The 18,936-nt window shown below is 35.7% G+C and overlaps 1 protein-coding gene across 1 annotated transcript in view; it reads left to right on the top strand.

The window, feature by feature from the left end:
* The window catches only part of CFAP47 (cilia and flagella associated protein 47), a 484,601-nt gene that overhangs the window by 226,152 nt on the left and 239,513 nt on the right, over positions 1 to 18,936 (top strand). Inside the window, exons 38-39 of the mRNA XM_045790463.2 lie at positions 8,323 to 8,473; positions 10,118 to 10,206. Coding sequence (XP_045646419.2) covers positions 8,323 to 8,473; positions 10,118 to 10,206 — 240 coding nt within the window. The remainder of the gene's footprint in view (positions 1 to 8,322; positions 8,474 to 10,117; positions 10,207 to 18,936) is intronic.

The following is an 18,936-nucleotide window of genomic DNA, read 5'->3' as shown; positions in this document are numbered from 1 at the left end:
AATAAAGTACAAATGAAACCCCTGGAAATAGTCTTGAGAAATTAAACATGAGCATAATATATGACTCTTTCCAGATCAACAAATCCTATTAGATATGTCAGCGGATTTTATGATGGCAAATATTCTTATTACAAAATACAAGGGTGATAAGAGAACAGCCATGTTAATATCACAGGGGTTCACAGATTTAATAACCACTAATTGACTTCAGCCAGCTTCAATTTTAGTCATTGCCTTTGCATTCAATTATTTTTTCCCGGTGCTAAGTGACAGATTATAACTACTAAAGTTACTTCACCTGGTTATCTTTTTGATTTTTAACTATACGTTAATGTGAGTTGCTTTTTACATTGTAATTATTATTACTTCTAGTATATCAAACACAGAAATAATTGGAATAAGGGCCATTTTAATTGCATTTAAAATACCAAGAAACCTAGTTGTAACAGTGCCCTTGGCTTGTGTCATTAGCCTGTGTTTGTTTTCTTCAGTTATTGTGCTAAGGAGTACATAATTTATAAATTCTGAATATTCATGCTTGGTACTACATCCAGATTGAACTGAGTGTGAGGAAAACAGTTCTCCATTCCCCTGTTTCTATATTATAAATTATAGCATAACACTCCTTGTAAAAACAACCCACTCATTTTCTAAGTTATACTTATTACTTGTCTGTTATAAAACAAAACTTTAGTAATACACGTTCATTTGAACATTGTCACAGTTCCATTTTTCTTCCCACAGGACTTTGATAATTGGTATCTGTTCCCTGCCTTTCAAATAGGTTGATACAAGTGAAAAGGATTTAGGTTTCTCTCTCTCTTTTTTTTTAATCATAAACCCAATAGCCTCTTCCAGTATTTCAAAGCTCTCGTTAAGTGGAAATATTTCCTAACAACCACACTACACCTCTGATATTGTAGCTTAAAAGCACATTTCAGTTAACAAAATTAACATTTATAGTCTTTATTATAAATGTAAAACCTGTACATTGTTGAAAATTTACTATAGAAAAGTATAAAGAAGAAACAAAATCACCTAGAACCCCATCAAATAAACAGTTAATTCATCAGTTCATTTCCTTCTAGTCTTTTTATATGCACAAGTATATGTTTATTATAGCATATGCCTAGTTAAATATTTAAAAAATAAATGTATTATATGTAAATATTAAAACACTTAATGCTTATTAAACATTTGCTACATATAAAAACTATATAACATGCACTTTGTGTGCCTTTTCATATTTAATCATCCTAACAGCTATATTAGTGTGCTCATTTTCCAAAAGAAGACATTGAACAGAGACATTAAATCATTTGCCAAATTTTCCCTGCTATTAAATGTTTAAGCTATGATTCAGAACCAGCCAATCTAAATCCATTGTTGACACTTTTATTCAGTTGTCACCTGTACATATTGTGTGTATGTATGTGTGTGTGTGTGTGTGTGTGTGTATCACATGCATACAAAGCCCTTGACATTCAATAAAATGTGGCTTTGACTCTTTGTAAGCAATCCTGAAGATTCATGACATGTAATTGTATCATTTTTTGTTTCTCCAGGATCTGGTTTGTGAGAATATTTCTCTTGGGTGAACCCAACAGGCTACTTTCTATTAACTTCTCAACAGTGTGCCTTTTTTTCTCTTTATTCACCATTGTGCCACTTATGGTCTATATAAATATAGACATATTTATAAATATTAGCTTCTTAAGGTTTTAATACCTGCCAAGTAAACATTAACCAACCATATATTCATGTATACCCTCTCACACATGTAATCATGAGTATATCTATTCATATTTTGACTGTATTACACATGTACCTATATTCTTGCTTTCAACCTATCCTTTTTTTTTTTTAAAGAGTTTATTTATTTATTTGATGGAGAGAGAGAAACAGCCAGCAAGAGAGGGAACACAGGCAGGGGGAATGGGAGAGGAAGAAGCAGGCTCCCAGCAGAGGAGCCTGATGTGGGGCTCAATCCCAGGACTCTGGGATCACGCCCTGAGCCTAAGGCAGACGCTTAACGACTGAGCCACCCAGGCGCCCCTCAACCTATCTTTTTTTAATCAAAATTTAATTATCCATGTTTAACAAGTCACATATGCAGAGGAGTTTAAAATAAAAAGCAAGTCCCTCTCCCCTCTAATCTGTCTCTAGAAATCCACTTCTTGAGCTGCCTACTTTTCACTCCTTCATTTAGGTTCTTCCAGTGGTTACCTCCAAAATCGAAATAATCTGTATTATCTTTGCCAATATTTTTGTTATATCAACTTTAGAAATAATCTGTTGATGTATAGCTATAATATTTAATGATCTGGTTTACTTACTTATTCAGATTTATGGCCCTCCCTCCAAACATCACTAGTTTTATCTTCTACATATTACTTTTCCAAGAGTAAAGATCTATTTTATAAATGTTTCTTATAGCATCAGTATGAAAAGTATCTTTTGACTCCTTTTTAAAGTGGAGAAAATCAATAAATTCTAAAGAAGTGCATACAGTCCTTGAAGTCTCTTTCCTTCAAGTATACCATTTCTAGAGCACTTTGCCTTTTCCTCCTAATTGGACTGATTGCTTTCCAGACTGACTGAAGAGATGTCAATATTGGACATTTTTTTTAAGATTTTATTTATTCACTTGAGGGTGGGGGAGATAGCATGAGCAGGGGGAGAGACGGAGGGAGAGGAGAGAAGCAGACTTTCCACTGAGCAGAGAGCCTGTGTGGGGCTCGATCCCAGGACCCTGGGATCATAACCTGAGCCATAGGCAGACGCTTAACCGACTGAGCCACCCAGGTGCCACAGTATTGGACATTTTTTATTTCTGTTTGGATAGAAACTAATATCTTTCTCTTTCTTAATCTACTTACTTATTTACTTAAACATCCTTACGAAATGTAATAAAAGATATGAGAGGTAAATTTTCCAAGATTATGCATTTTTAAGCATGTCTCTTCACTACCCTTACCCTTGATTTATATTTTGCTTGGTTTATTATAAGCTGAAAAGATTTTTCCTCATAACTCTTAAGATAATTGTTCCCCTGCCTCATAATATTCAGTATTTGTGATGAGAAAGTCTACTATAATTCTGTTTTCCAATACCTCTAGAAGTTTTTAGGATCTTCCATTGTGTTCTGATACTGTTCCAGAATGCATCAAGGAGGGTCTTTTTTTATTCACCATCTGGGTGCACAGTGAGTCCTTTAATCATGAAGTTGTTTCTCTTAAGCCCTGGAAAATTTCTCTTAAATTATTTCTTTCATAATTCTCTCCCCTCCATTTTCTCATTTCTCATTTTCCATCCTGTAGTTGTTGGCTATTGAACCTGTCATTGTATCCTTTATGTATCCAGTCTTATCACTAGTATTTTTTATATCATTGCTTTTTCCTCTTTTTATCAACAAGCCTTCTTTTCCAAGTGTTTCCTTTAGGGGAGAGAAGCAAAGACAGGGAGAGAAAATGAGTATCTCCTATATATATATATATATATATATATATATATATATATATATATATATATATATATATATTTGTAATAGTACCTTCATTTTTATTGTGTATGTCTTTCGTAACATCCTGTTCTTATATTGGGGTTATCTTCATAAATGTCTCTGACTTTTATGTACTCATCTCTTACCTAAATATTTTTATTTTCTTTTAGGTCAGTTGTTAATGTTTATTTTGTTTTCAGTGTTCCATGTTTAAGGATTTACTCTAATGCCTTGTGGTACTTGTTTATCCATTCATATGTAATAATATGGCAATAGAAAAGTATATTGTTGTTCTGTGTATACACACAATTCTTTACCTCAGGGTGGAAAACATTCTGCTTCTAGGGTCAATTTCCCAGCATCTTGCACTGGCCTTGAGGACAGTGAAGTTGTCTGAACTCCATCTTGCCCTCCATGCAAGTAGGCATTTCTGGAAATGGCCTTTCCGGGAGCCTACAGGCCAGCTTCGTTTCCTTTATTAACCTCTGTTCAGATGCTCATTGATAACTTCTTCTAACTAGCAGCTTTTAAAAAAAGCTCTGTCTTATAATTTTAATGAAATTTCTCTTAGGTGATAAATCTGGGCTTCAGATGCCATCGTGGTCTAGAACCCTACAGTCATGTTATTTAACAATTAAATGCTGGGCTTTGATATTGCCATGTACAGGCTCTATGATCCAGTCTCATTTTTCTTATTTAAAAAATGAGGATTGGGCACTAGGTGGTTCAGTTGGTTAAGCATCTGACTCTTGGTTCTGGCTCAGGTCATGATCTCAGGGTCGTGAGATGAAGGCCTATGTCAGTCTCCCTGCTTAGCGTGGAGTCTGCTTGTTCCTGTCCCTCCGCTCGTACTCCTCTCTTTCTCTCTCTCATAAATAAATTAAAAAAAAAAACAAAACACAGGAGGATTGGAATATTTACACAAAGTTTTGTCAGTAATAAATGTAATTAAATAGACAAAACACTTAGTACTGTAACTGAAACATACACGAAACAATAAGTATTTGCCCTCCTCCCCCATCCCAATTCAAAGTGCTGGTGATTCATAGATGAAAACATATTAACACTACCCACAAGTGTTTGCAATCTTGCAGTGTCCTACAAGCAAATTCACAATGAGGATATAATTTGATAATGGTTTTATTGTATTGTGTGTATAGAATTAGAGGAAATTGAAAAAAAGCACTTAAGTATTCTTGGGGTAACCATGGACGTGCTTCCAGAAGAGATAATGTTTAATTCTAAATATATATGGAAAATACTTATTTCTTTTTCTAGATGCATTTTATTTTGTAGGCTTGAATACTATTATTAGATGGTTCTTTAAGCATCTTTTTAGCTAGACCAAGTAATTTCATTGTCTTTTGTTTTTACAAATAGGGTTCAGAAAATATTTTGTTTTCTTAAAAAAACGGCAGCATTATCATTATCACATATTATATAATTATCTATGTGTACCACATCCTTAGAGTCTGTCTAAATCATGATTAATAATGACTCTTTCTGCCAGCTGTGGATTTAAATTCCAAGTGATATCATTTATATAGAAGAGATTAAACAGCTACATGAACATATAAACAAACATGTTTACTTTTGCATCTAATTTGATGAGTAAATTTAGCTATAACCATAGAGTTACTGCATAAAAGTAAAAGTATACTTTTGGAAGAACATTTTGTTTCTTTTTTTCCTCATTATTCTCATTGAGACATATGGGCACTGACATTGATATGTTATAAATTATTTTCCATCTTTTCCAAAAGCCAAGTTGAAGTACCTTACAAGAGACATGTAATATCAAGATTTTTTTTTAATGAGTGGGAGGCAGTTGAAACAAAAAGAAAATAAAGAAAATTAAGATGAAGCCTATAATTATACACATTTTTAGAGATCTAAGACACTTACCTAAGTGGACCACCCATTTGATTCTGAACTTTTAACACATTCGGGAAGTAATCCCTGTCATTTACATGCCTCAATATGATTACAAAATTTCAAAATGAACATCTGTACTCAGGAGAGGCTCAAATCTTCATAGTCCTAAAACCAGCCATTGCTCTCATAAAAAGGATATTTTATTTTAAAATATGTTTTGTGGGAATTAAGTATATGTCCATAATTTCATTTATTAAGTGCATGTTATTTAGGTTGTGGTCATTCTCATACCTTTTTAAAATCAGCTTCCATGGTGATCCAGTCTGTTAGCAAGTCCTATTGATTTTACCAAATATATCTTAAATTTGACATCTTTTCTTCTTATCACCTATTCCACATTGTTTAGTGTACCGTCATCTTTAAACTACACTGCCACAATAGACTACTATAAGGTTTCTCTGCAGTCCATCCTCTGTCGTACAACAGCAACAATTTTTTAAATGCAGATTTGCTTATATCACTCCTCTGCTTAAAATGTTCCCATAGCTTCCCATACCATTAAGATATAGGCTGAATATCTCAACATGTGGCCTTTCATAGCTGGCTCTTGGATATATCTGTATCACTAACACTCTTGCTCTCTAAGCTTCAGCACCACTGGCCTTTGGTAAGTTCTTGAAATACTTAATTCCTCCTACCACAGGCCTTGGATACTTCTTTCCTCCCCTGCTCATTCTAACTTATTCTTATCCTTCATATCCCACCTGGCATATTCCTTCCTCTGACCCTTCAGACTATACCACACTCCCTGTTCCATGTTCTCATACCACTTCCTAGCACATACATAATTCGTAATTTTCACATTTATTTTGTGATGACATAATTAATGTCTGGCATGCCCTATAGAATGTACGATCCAAGAAATCATGAATACTGTGGGTTTTTTCCTAATTACTGTATCCCAAAATCTAAAACAGTGCCTGGAACATTATAAATTCTCTAAATATCAATTGAATGAATGAATGAATGAATGAATTGCTTGATCTAATGATGAATTTTAGAGTATGTAGAAAAATACTAAGTCATTCACAGATATTCTAACACAGAGTTTGAACCTATATATCCTGAAAAAGATCTCAAGGTCAAATATTCTTTGTTTTCTTTTCTTCTTCTTTTTTTTTTTTTTAATTTAATTATTTGGCAGAGAGAGACACAGCGAGAGAGGGAACACAAGCAGGGGGAGTGGGAGAGGGAGAAGCAGACTTCCCTCTGAGCAGGGAGCCTGACGAGGGGCTCGATCCCAGGACCCTGGGATCATGACCCGAGCCAAAGGAAGATGCTTAACGACTGAGCCACTCAGGCGCCCCAAATATTCTTTGTTCTTAATTAAATTCGAGTCCATGAGCTTTTCATAATGACCAACAAAATATCCCTTTGCACAAATTGAGGAGACTAGTGATGGCATATGTGAGTAAAAACCATGCCCACTCCTGCTACACGTGAGTTGTAATTTTCCCTAAAAAGCAATTTCGAGAGTATTTCTATTGATTTTGAAAGTTCTTCATTCATTTTACTTTTTGCTGCTCCATAGACTTATCCATTCAAGGTAAATCCACAAGGATTTGGGGGAAGTTAAGTCAAAGTTGGACGCTGAGAGCATCTATTCCCATCTCCATTTCCAAATATGGGCATCCTCAGAGAAGGCAGTAGGTGATAGTTTGCACAGAGGACTAACTGTGGTAACTATGCTAAAAGCCAGAGCAAAAGCAAAGGTAAAATTTCTCCAAGATTTTTCACCCACAGCTGTGTCAAGTCAAGGCAAGGCTGAAAGATTGAACCAGTTAAGAAACACTGAGCCCATTTTTTTTTTTTTATTCAAGGACTTCATTACTTAATAAACAGTGAAAAGAAAAGTTATAGAAAGGGCCAGATCCCCATGTCCCTTGTGCAGGTTAATACCACAGCAAAAGGGCTTTTATTGATGAATGCATCATGCCTGGTAGGACACTCTGTTGCTGACAGCCAATTTCATGCTGCAACTAAGCAGTTTTACAGCCTGTGACTCTCCCCTGAAGAGGGCTAGGTAGTAACCCTCCTATTGCATCAGAATGTAGGAGGCAAGAGTGAGAAACTGATGATACGCTCTCTGGGGAGGTAGGGAGGCAAGTGAGAAAGGTTCTTGTAGCAGCTCTTCATGTGCCTCTATGCTCTTATGTTATGGGAGGATCACAGGTTTTCTGCCAAGACTTTATCCACTGCAGTTAAGCCTTGTGTATGTGTCCTGTGTGTTGGCATGCTAAGTTGCCAGGATGGCATGGTGTAGTCACTCCCCTACAAATGGGTAAGTGAAATCTCCTCCAGGTCCGTAAGACTCCTTACCATTTACTGTGTTTTAGACTAGAAAGTTGAAGTTTAAGAGAGATGGAACGTGGGTTTCTGTTTTCCTTCTTTTATTTATGTGTTTCTCTCAAAAATCCTGCTATTTAAATACCATTGTTTTGATTCCAGATTTAAATTTTATTTTCAACCATGGCTTTAAGTAATTTTTGAATTCTTAGTCTTTCTCATTTTTTTCTCTGCATGACCAAAAAAAACACAAACCAGTGATATGATTTGATTAAGAGTTTATCTAAACAGTAGCACAGAATGTTCTATGAATTTCACACAAAAAAACCCACATGATTTCCCTACGGCTAACTGGAAATCCATTACTTGGTAAATTATATGTACATTTGAAGGGAACTGTACATATTACAGATTGGATCAAGATGTTTTAATTGATGACAATAACTGGGTTGTAGGCTTGCCGAGATCTGCAGCGGTCTTCAATTTTATTGTAGAAGTGAGTATATTGCAGATTGTGGGTCCTGGGCACGTGATCTGCACTGAAGAGTCACATGTGACTTTTCAATAAAATATTTCCTCTTTTATCTTTTACTAAATAGAAACCAAATTAATATCACTCTGAAATTCACGAGTCGCTTCCTTCGTCCTGCTGAAGCTTCACTGCTATTAATTTCAAAACCTAAGCATGCAATAGGAGGCACTACAATGACCTTTGCTCTTAAGGGTGAAGTCCTCAATTTCAAAGCCCTTGTAAGTAAATTTTACCTATTTTGTGTGTGTCTTCTTCTCAGGCCATGGAGTGTCCCAAGCACAGCTGTTCCTCCACGTTTTATCTCCATAACCGCTCCTGTTCTTTGAGATCCTGTGTACAGACACACGTGCACATAATTACATCTGCACAATTCTTGGCTTCTGTGTCTCTGATATTCTTGCTCTGATATTCTTCCTGCAGAAATAATTCTTTGATTTTATAAGAGAATTTGCTTGTACTGAGTGTTCCTTTAAGGTCAGATTTTTAGGATTATATCTGTTGTTTTCATAATGCAGTCTTTCGCTGTAATAACATAGCAACGTACATTCCCTTCTGCTGTGGAGACGTGTGATTTAAGTAAGGTAAAGCAGCCCCTGAGCTTCTGTCTGTGTTTTTGTTTGAATTAAGGGTTTGGTTTATGCAGCAAAGAAAATGTTTCTTTTCTGTGATAAGAACATTCATCAGTTTATCTTGAGTGTCCCGTGGATCAAATCCATTCTAAAGATAATGCTAAGCCTGGCATTTACTGAGAGGTGATAATGTTCCAGACAGAATTCTGTTTATATCTCAAAGGATGGGGGAGAAAGATTTTTAAATCTCTATAAAATGGTTGTGATATTGCTATCATTGACTCTTTGTAGCTCTTATTTTGTCTAAATATTATTTTATACCATGGATGTATGGTAAAGAAGAAGTGAACTTGTTCTGCCGCCAGATTTCCACATGGATTATGAAGAATTTGGGGTGTGCAGTGGCATGAATGGGAAATAAAGAGATTGACTGCAGTGATGGCCAGTCGTGTGGGGAGAGCATTAAGTTGCACACATGGACAGACTGGTTTACAAGTACAGAGACGCAGAACAGGAAGCGGACATTTGATTATCACTGAGATGTGTGTTGTGATCTTCAGATTTCCTCTTGAATAATAAATTCTTACACTTCCCAACCCTCTCACAGGAATTCTCTGCATTAAAACATTGCTTTGCCATATGTGTCTCTAGATGTAGATGATTTTGGTTTGTCATTTCCATGGTTCTGGGGCCAAAAAGCTGACACCTGAAACTCATGCAGTCTGTTAACTTCTCCATCTGGCTACTCATGATTTTAGTAAACCAGGGAGTGGGCTGGATAATAATGGAGAAATAAAATAAGATTATAACATGATCAGTCTAAAAATGTAGAATTCCTAGAATCTTATCTTCCATGGAAGTCCTTCAGGTAATTCGAAGTTTTATTTTTATATTTGTGCTTTTATTAAGTACAAATATGTCAGTGTAGCCACCACATTATAAACACAGGCATGCCACACTCATACACAGATATTCATGCACTCACAGAGCTGTGTGTGTGCATTAATTTTCAAATGTGAAATCATGCTGTCATTAACAAAACCAATTTTAAGGAAATCAATTTAAGAGACCCTGTTGTAACAAATAATTCAGTGATGTGGTAAAATCTATTTCTGTCCTTCTCACCCAGATTTTAGCAGTACAAATTTGTGGGACAAGGGGAATTACATAAATTAGTATTGCTGTAATATTTCAGTGTACTATTTTTTAGGTACTTTAAGTTTATATATTACAATTCAGGTTATTCTTTTTTGTTACTGTCATATAGAATTATTATTATTTTTTTTACTTTAGAAAATTATACATTGCAAATCTCCGTGTTATAAATGGAAAGAAATTAATGTGAATGTTAAAAATCCCTTCCATAGTGCCGGGGACTTCAGGTACGTTAATATAACATTTTCATATATTTTCCTTGCATTTAGTCATATCCAATCTTAAGGTGAATAATTTTTTCAACGTGAATCATTTTGAGGAGAAATTTTATGTGTTTACAGTGAATTTATGAACATCATCAGATAAAACAAATAATTAGGATAAATCAATTTTTCTTAAAATGCTATTTGATCTATTTAAAGCTAAGATTGATCATATCAAATTTATGAATTTTGTCTATGAGCTTTCTGTTTGTTGAGATATACTAATCTTTTAATTTTTAAAAATGTATAATTAATAGACTTTTTTTACTTCTCTTGTTATTCCATGTGTTAATTTCTGAAAGTGAAATATTGATTCAAGCAGAACATGCGTTTTAACTTAAGCCATCATGATTAATTAAAACTGTACATTAACCATGCATTTGTGAATCTTGGGGCTTAACAACAACAATAGTAACAAAACAGATCTGAGATGAAAATAAAATGCTTAAGTGTTATTTAAGGTCACAATAGACAAGTATCTTTATCAACTTACATATTGAGGGAGAAAATGCTCAGTGACACCCATGTACTGCTTCCGTTATGCACTGTTAGAAATCAGATCCTCACAACAATATTTGTGTTGAGACTAGAAGCTATATGTATGCTGATTATTTTAATATTTGATAGTATCCAGTTTTTAAAATCACTGTGTTCCTAGGCTTTTGGTTGTTTCTTATTAATAATCATTTATTATTGACAAAACAAATTTTTTTGTTAAAATAGTTGTTGGTGAATTTATGGTTCCTACGTTCATGTGAGGGAGAGTCTTATTTACTCTAATTTTATTAAAGTGTTATGTCAGAATGCAAGGAACAACAAAAAAAGTCAGAATATGTAACATTAATCCAGTATTAAACTATGCCCTTAAATGAACCAGATGACGGACTCCAGTTCTTCAGAGGAAACCAAGATCAAACATAATTAGTCTTACGTTCTGGTGGTAGAGCTAAAAGGAAATCTCAAAGTTCCACGAATTGGTAGACTATTTTTTTTTAAAGATTTTATTTATTTATTTGACAGAGAGAGAGAGAGACAGCCAGCAAGAGAGGGAACACAAGCAGGGGGAGTGGGAGAGGAAGAAGCAGGCTCCCAGCAGAGCAGGGACCCCGATGCAGGGCTTGATCCCGGGACTCCAGGATCACGCCCTGAGCCAAAGGCAGACGCTTAATGACTGAGCCACCCAGGCGTCCCTGGTAGACTATTATAATTCAAGAAATCATACTATTTTATTGTTACTTTATGGTTTACCAATCTGAGGTGGTGCATGATTTGATTGGTAGAGGACAAGACTCCTTCTTCCTTTGTATGAATGTGGTCCTCACACTTAGGCAATAGGCATATAAGCTCATAATTTTAAAACCAATTACAAAATTTGTAAAATCAATATTTTACAACAGGTATGTATTTTAAAATTTATAAATAATAGAAAAGAAAGAAAATTTAATTGCCAATTCTTCTGGAGATTTTTTATGTTATAAATATCATAACAATAAGTGAACTGGCTTTTAATGTTACACTTAAAAAATGAGAATTTAATTATTAACAATCTTTAAAATAAAACAGAATTGTCCATATATGTTCCCCAGAATTATATGCAGTGCAGTGACCAGATTTGATCACTTTTTAATCAAAATTTAACACTACTTTTAAAAATAATGGCAACCCAACCTAGATTTAACAGAGACAGGATTCGCCCACATGCCTCTGTCTACCAGATTAGTGGTTCTCAAATTCCTCTTTCGCAGAATGCCACTATTTCTTGCTATACAATGCTTTTTTATGTAAGATTTGATTTCTTAGTATTTTGTGGAAGATTTTACATTTATAATCGTAGGATTTAATGATGTAATTCCCTTTTTTAGTGATGACTTTATCTGTTTTGTGTGTGTGTGTGTGTGTGTGTCATTAATACTAGCCTCTGAGAATGATTTGGGAACTGATCCCTTTTATTCTATTATTTTGGAAGAGTTTGTGAAGGATTGGTATTAATTCTTTTAATCTTCAGTAGAATTCACAACTAAAGCCATCAGGGTCTGATCTTTGCTTTACGGGAAGTTTATTTCATTACTGGTTCTCTCTTTATTTGTTAATAGGCCTATTCAGGTATTCTGTTTCTTCTTAAATCAGTTTTATAGTTTATGCCATTCTACGAATTTGTACGTTTCCTCCAAATTATCTAATTTGTTGGCACAGAAGTTTTCATAATACTCTCTTATAATCCTTTTTTTTTTTTCTCCTGGAAAGTCCCTTATTTTAATAATTTGATCTTCTTTCCTTTATTCTTGGTCAGTCTAGGTAAACATTTGTCAATGTTATTGATCTTTTCAACCAACATTTTTTCTGGTTTTCTTGATAATTTCTATTATTTATTGAGGTAGCATTGACATCTAAAAAAACTGCAAATGTTTAATGTATACAATTTGATGAGTTTGGACATATGCATGCAACCATAATACTATCACCACAATTAAGGTAACAGACATATCTGTCACTTCCAAAAGTTTCCTTGTGTTACTTTTTTTTTTTTTTCATGGTAAGAATGCTTAACGTGAGACTTAACCTCTTAACAGATGTTTAAGCACACAGTACTGTGTTGTTAACTCTGTTGTATATCACAACTCTAGGACTTACTCATCTTGCATAACTGAAACTTTATATAACAACTCTCCATCTCATCCCAGTACTAATTCCTAGCAACCACCATTCTATTCTCTGCCTTTTGAGTTTGACTGTTTTAAATACTTCATATAAATAGATTCATACAGTATTTGTCCTTCTGAGACTGGCTTATTTCACTTAGCATAATGTCCTCAAGGTTCGAACATGTTGTCACATATTGCAGGATTTCCTTCTTTCTTAAAGCTGACTACACTGTAATATATACACACACCGCATTTTCTTTACTCATTCGTCTGTCAGTGGACTTTTGGGTTCTTTGGATTGTTTCCGTACCTTGGCTATTGTGAACAATGCTGCAATGAGCATGAGAGTAAAGATACCTTTTTGAGATCCGGATTTCAATTTCGTTGGATAAATACCCAGAAGAGGAAGTGCTGGACCACATGGTATTTCTACTCTTAATTTTTTGAGGAACCTCCCTACTGTTTTCCATAGTGGCTGCACCCTTTTACATTCCCACTTACAGCATGCCAGTGTTCTGTTTCTCTAGATACTCACCAACATTGTTATCTCTTGTGTGTTTGTTTTGGGTTGTTTTTTTTTTTTTAATTATAGCCATTCTGACAGTTACGATGTGATTTCTCACTGTGGTTTTGAAATGTGTTTCCCTGATGAGTATGGGTGTTCAGCATGTTTTCATATATGGGTTTGCCATCTCTATGTCTTTTTCGGGTAAATGTCTATTCATATCCTCTGCCCATTTTTTAATTGGATTGTTTGGTTTTTTGTTTGTTTTTTGCCTTTGAGTTGTATGAGTTCTTTATAGATTTTGTATATTAATCCTTTATCAGATATGTGATTTACAAATATTTTCACCCATTAGGTAGGTTGCCTTTTCATTTTCACATTACTCTTGCATAGCTCTATTCCATTTCCCCCTTTCTTGTGGTATTTTTGTCAGACATATCGTATCAATGGTGTTACAGTAATCGGTAATGTTACTAACATTTTTGGGTGTTTCTTTTTTTTCATTCTGTGTAATTTTTATGATCTTAAGAAAGCTGAGAGAAGAAAGGACTAGGGCTCACATAACAAAATACCACAGACCAGGTGGCTTAAACAACAGAAATTTATTTTCTCACAGTTCTTGAGGCTAGAAGTGCAAGATCGAGGTATTGGCAGATTGGGTTTCTTCTGAGGTCTCTCTCCTTGGCTTACAGATGGCCCCCTTCTTGCTGTGCCTTCACATGATCTCTTCTCTATATATGCACATCCCTGGAGTCTCTGTGTGTCCACATTTCCTCTTGTAAAAACACCAGTCAATGAATTAGGGCCCACTCTAATGGCCGCATTTTAACCTAGTCACCTTTTTAAAGGCCCTGTTTCCAAAGGCAGTCACATTGTGAGAGTACTAGGAGTTAGGGCTTTAACATATGAAATTTAGGAAGGACACAATTCAGCCCGTAACAGAAAGTACGCGTTTATAATTCTCATTAGATTAGCCTTCTTATTTATCATTTCTGGTTTATTTGTTTCTGTGGATTCACATTATCTTCTGGAATAACTTCATGGCTCAATCCAGCTTTGCTCTCACCCACTTCAGTTTTTAAATAGTTTTTCTTTTATTTTCCCTCTGTCTCCTCCTTCCAGTAATTGTATTACACATGTGTTGGTGCGTTTAATGGTGCACCATATATGTATAAGATTTTGTTTATTTTTCTTTATTCTATTTTCTGTCTGTTCTTCAGATTGTATTATCTCTATCAGTCTTCAATTTGTTAATTCTTTTTTTTCTGCCAGTTCAAATCTGTTGAGCCCCCCTAGTGATGATTATTTTAATATTTTTTTTTACTTTCCAGCTCCAGAATTTTTATTTTGTTCTTTTTTTAATTTCAATCTCTTTTTTGATGTTCTCTATTTGATGTTACATTGTCATCCTACCTTCCTTTACTTCTTTAGTCATACTTTCCTTAGTTTTTGAAGACATTGATAACAGCAGTTTGGAATTAGTATTCTGTTAAATCCGATATCTGGTCACTTTAACATGCAGTTTCTGTTGCCCACGTCTTTTCAGGTTTCATCATGTTTAAGGTTGAAATCTAGACATTTTTAAAATATATGATGTAGCAGCTGAATATTGGTCCCATCTGCCACAAAATCCTTAATGGTATTGGATAATTTTTTAACTGACTAGCTAGCTTATTTTAGTGATATCTACCTCCTTCCCACAAAAGACTCCACGCACAAAGTGTGGAGCCTCTGATGTTACTTCTCGGGGGCCATAGCCTTGTGCATGCCCCCAGTCAATCTGAGATGACAGTGGCTTTGGTAGGACTCCTTTTGACAATCTCTTTCCACATCCACACCGAGATATTACATTCTGCTGATTCCAATTCTACAGGGCATAAATTGCTTCTCAGACCAATTCAGTCAAATGTAGGCTCCTTTGAATAATAGTTCCTTAGGTCAGCGTTTAAGATTTATTCTGTCCCCACAAGAGATTCTCCAAGCTGTCCCTTTAACCCGTTTTTACTGTCAGACTAGCAGACCTAGTTTGGTATTATCTGTATCTCCACTGAAATCTACCAGTCTACTCCCAGTTGCCTTTCACCACAACCTGCATGATTTTTCATTGATCCCTTGGCTTGATCTTCTTTATACTTTATTAAAAATGAGCTCAGTTCCTTTGGGAAGAGATTAAGAGCTGTTTTAAGCCCAGCTAGCTTCTCCCTCCAGGCAAAATCTCAGAACCATGGCTATGTAACTGGGGGTGGGGACAGTGTTGCACTTTTCTCTGTGTACCACCCGCACATTAGGAGCTAAGTGTGAGGTGAGGTAGGGGACCATCGCGTTGGGTCTTCTTGGCTTGCTTCTGCCAGCACTGAGCAAACATTTTAAAGCTAAGGCAAAGACTGTTTCACACCCATGTAGAGCGTCTGTCCTGTGGGTCGTTGCTGGACAGAAGAGAGGTTCCCCCTACTCCTCTCAGCTGCACTTGCCCAAAACTTAGCTTCAGCAGAATGTACTGGGGGCAGGGTGAGAAATGTTGATGTCCTACCCCTCCCAGAAAAGTAGGTCTCCAACTAGGAGCTGGGTTAAGTTGAGAGCCTTGTATTCTTAGCTGTGAGAATGAGGAGTAGAGTTTCTGTCTTATTCAGTGGGGAGGAAGAGGGAGTGACGGGTCTTGGTTCAGAAGCCACAGATTACAGCCTTTCTTACTGAATGTAGTAAATATTACTGAATAGATTTTTCTTCATTTGCTCTATGCCCATAGGATAATTTCCAGAGAATTAAAATAGTTGATTCTTACAATTTTTACTCATTTTCCTAGGGGAGTGACTCTTTGGAGCTCTCATGTTGTCATGTTGGAACAATGTTTGCATTAAGTTCTATTTTGCCCATTATTACCATAGACACTCCAGGTCTCTGTTACCGTTTGCATAGAATGTCTATCTTAACCTTTTGATCCCAATCTGTTTGTGTCTTTGAACTAATGTTTATATTTTTTCTAATCTGTTTGTATTCACCTCTGCCTTTGGATTGGAGTGCTTAATCCATTTAAATTTTATGTCATCTTTGATACAGTAGGATTTATATCTGCCATTTGGGTACCTGTTTTCCATGCCTTATGTCTTCGTTCCTCTATTTCTCCATTACTTCTTGGTTTTGTATTATATATTTATTTTTGGTGTAAATTTTTTATTCCTTTTTCTATCTTCTACCTTGTTTTACTTATTTTCTCAGTTATCGTGACGACTATAACTAGCATCCTAACTCAATGTAGTTCAAATTAATGCCAACTTATAATTCAGAAACGTTGCTGTAGTATATCACCTTTTCGTAGCCCCTTATTAGTGCTACTCCTGTTATACACATTACAGCTTTACACATTAAAGCCTCTAAAAGAGTTGTATATTTATTGTCTCACACTCTTTTCATTAAAATCATAAAGCAGAGTTTAAAAGTTTGCACAGAATATATGTATATATGTAGTTACCTGTGCTTGTACTTTTTATTTCATGTGGTTTTGAGTTAATTTCTAGTGTCCTTTTATTTCAGCCTGAAGCACTCCCATTAGTATTTCCTGTAGGGCAGGACTGCTAGCAATGAATCTTTTTCAGTTTTTGTTTATTTGTTAATTTCTCCTTCATTTGGAAGGACAGTTTTGCTGTATACGGTATTCTTTATTGACAGCCTTCTTTCAGCACACTGACTACATCATCCCATTGCCTTCTCTCATCTGGGGTTTCAGATGGGAATTCAGCTGTTTAATTTTACTACGGGACAACATAGGTGTTGAGTCAGTTTTGTCTTGCTGCTTTCCGTGCCTTGGCTTACTAACAGTTTGACTCTTATTTTCTAGTTTTGGATTGCCTTGGGCTTATTCTGAATAAAATTTTTTAGACTTATTTTTATTTTTTTATTCTTTTTTATTATAATACTAAATAATATAAATAATATTATGTTAGTCACCATACACTACATCCCTGGTTTTTGATGTAAAGTTCAGTGATTCATTAGTTGAGAATAACACCCAGCGCACCATGCAATACGTGCCCTCCTTACTACCCATCACCAGTCTATCCCATTCCCCCAAGCCCCTCCCCTCTGAAGTCCTCAGTTTGTTTTTCATAGTCCATAGTCTCCCATGCTTCGTTCCCCCTTCTGATTACCCCCCCTTTCTTTATCCCTTTCTTCCCCTACTGATCCTCCTAGTTCTGATGTTCCATAGATGAGAGAAACCATACGATAATTGTCTTTCTCTGCTTGACTTATTTCACTTAGCATTATCTCCTCCAGTGCCGTCCATGTTGCAGCAAATGTTGAGAAATCGTTCTTTTTGATAGCTGAGTAATATTCCATCATATATATGGACCACATCCTCTTAATCCAGTCATCTGTTGAAGGGCATCTCGGCTCCTTCCACGATTTAGCTATTGTGGACAATGCTGCTATGAACATTGGGGTGCATAGGGCCCTTCTCTTCACTATGTCTGTATCTTTGGGGTAAATACCCAGTAGTGCAATGGCTGGATCATAGGGTAGCTCAATTTTTTCACTTTTTAAGGGACCTCCACACTGTTTTCCAGAGTGGCTGTACCAACTTGCATTCCCACCAACAATGTAGGAGGGATCCCCTTTCTCCACATCCTCTCCAACAATTGTTGTTTCTTGCCTTGTCAATTTTTGCCATTCTAACTGGCGTAAGGTGGTATCTTAGTGTGATTTTGATTTGAATTTCCCTGGTGGCTAATGATTTTGAACATTTTTTCATGTGTCTGTTAGCCATTTGTATGTCTTCATTGGAAAGTGTCTGTTCATATCTTCTGCCCATGTTATGATTTGTTTATTTGTTTCTCGTGTATTGAGTATGGGAAGTTCTTTGTAGATCTTGGATACCAGTCTTTTATCTGTAGCATCATTTGCAAATATATTCTCCCATTCCGTAGGCTGCCTTTTAGTTTTTTTGACTGTTTCCTTGGCTGTGCAGAAGATTTTTATCTTGATGAAGTCCCACAAGTTCATTTTCTCTTTTGTTTCTCTTGCCTTTGGAGATGTATCATGAAAAAGGTTGCTGTGGCCGATGTCATAGAGGTTGCTGCCTATGCTCTCCTCTAGGATTTTGATGGATTCCTGTCTCACATCAAGGTCTTTCATCCATTTAGAGTTTATCTTTGTGTATGGTGTGAGAAAGTGGTCAGGTTTCATTCTTTTGCATGTAGCTGTCCAATTTTCCCAGCACCATTTATTGAAGAGACTGTCTTTTTTCCACCGGATGTTTTTTCCTGCTTTATCAAATATTAGTTGCCCAAAGAGCCAAGGGTCCATTTCTGGGTTCTCTATTCTGTTCCATTGGTCTATGTGTCTGTTTTTGCACCAGTACCATGCTGTCTTTTTGATCACAGCTTTGTAGTACAGCTTGAAATCCGGCATTGTGATGCCCCCAGCTCTGTTTTTCCTTTTCAACAATTCCTTGGTAATTCGGGGCCTTTTCTGGTTCTACACAAATTTAAGGGCTGTTTGTTCCAGCTCTTTGAAAAATGCCATTGGTATTTTGATCGGGATGGCATTGAA

This window comes from Ursus americanus, chromosome X (genome assembly GCF_024610735.1).
Source record: "Ursus americanus isolate L20-20 chromosome X, mUrsAme1.1.p, whole genome shotgun sequence".
Classification (NCBI taxonomy): Eukaryota; Metazoa; Chordata; class Mammalia; order Carnivora; family Ursidae; genus Ursus; species Ursus americanus.
This window is presented reverse-complemented; position numbering and strand designations above follow the sequence as displayed.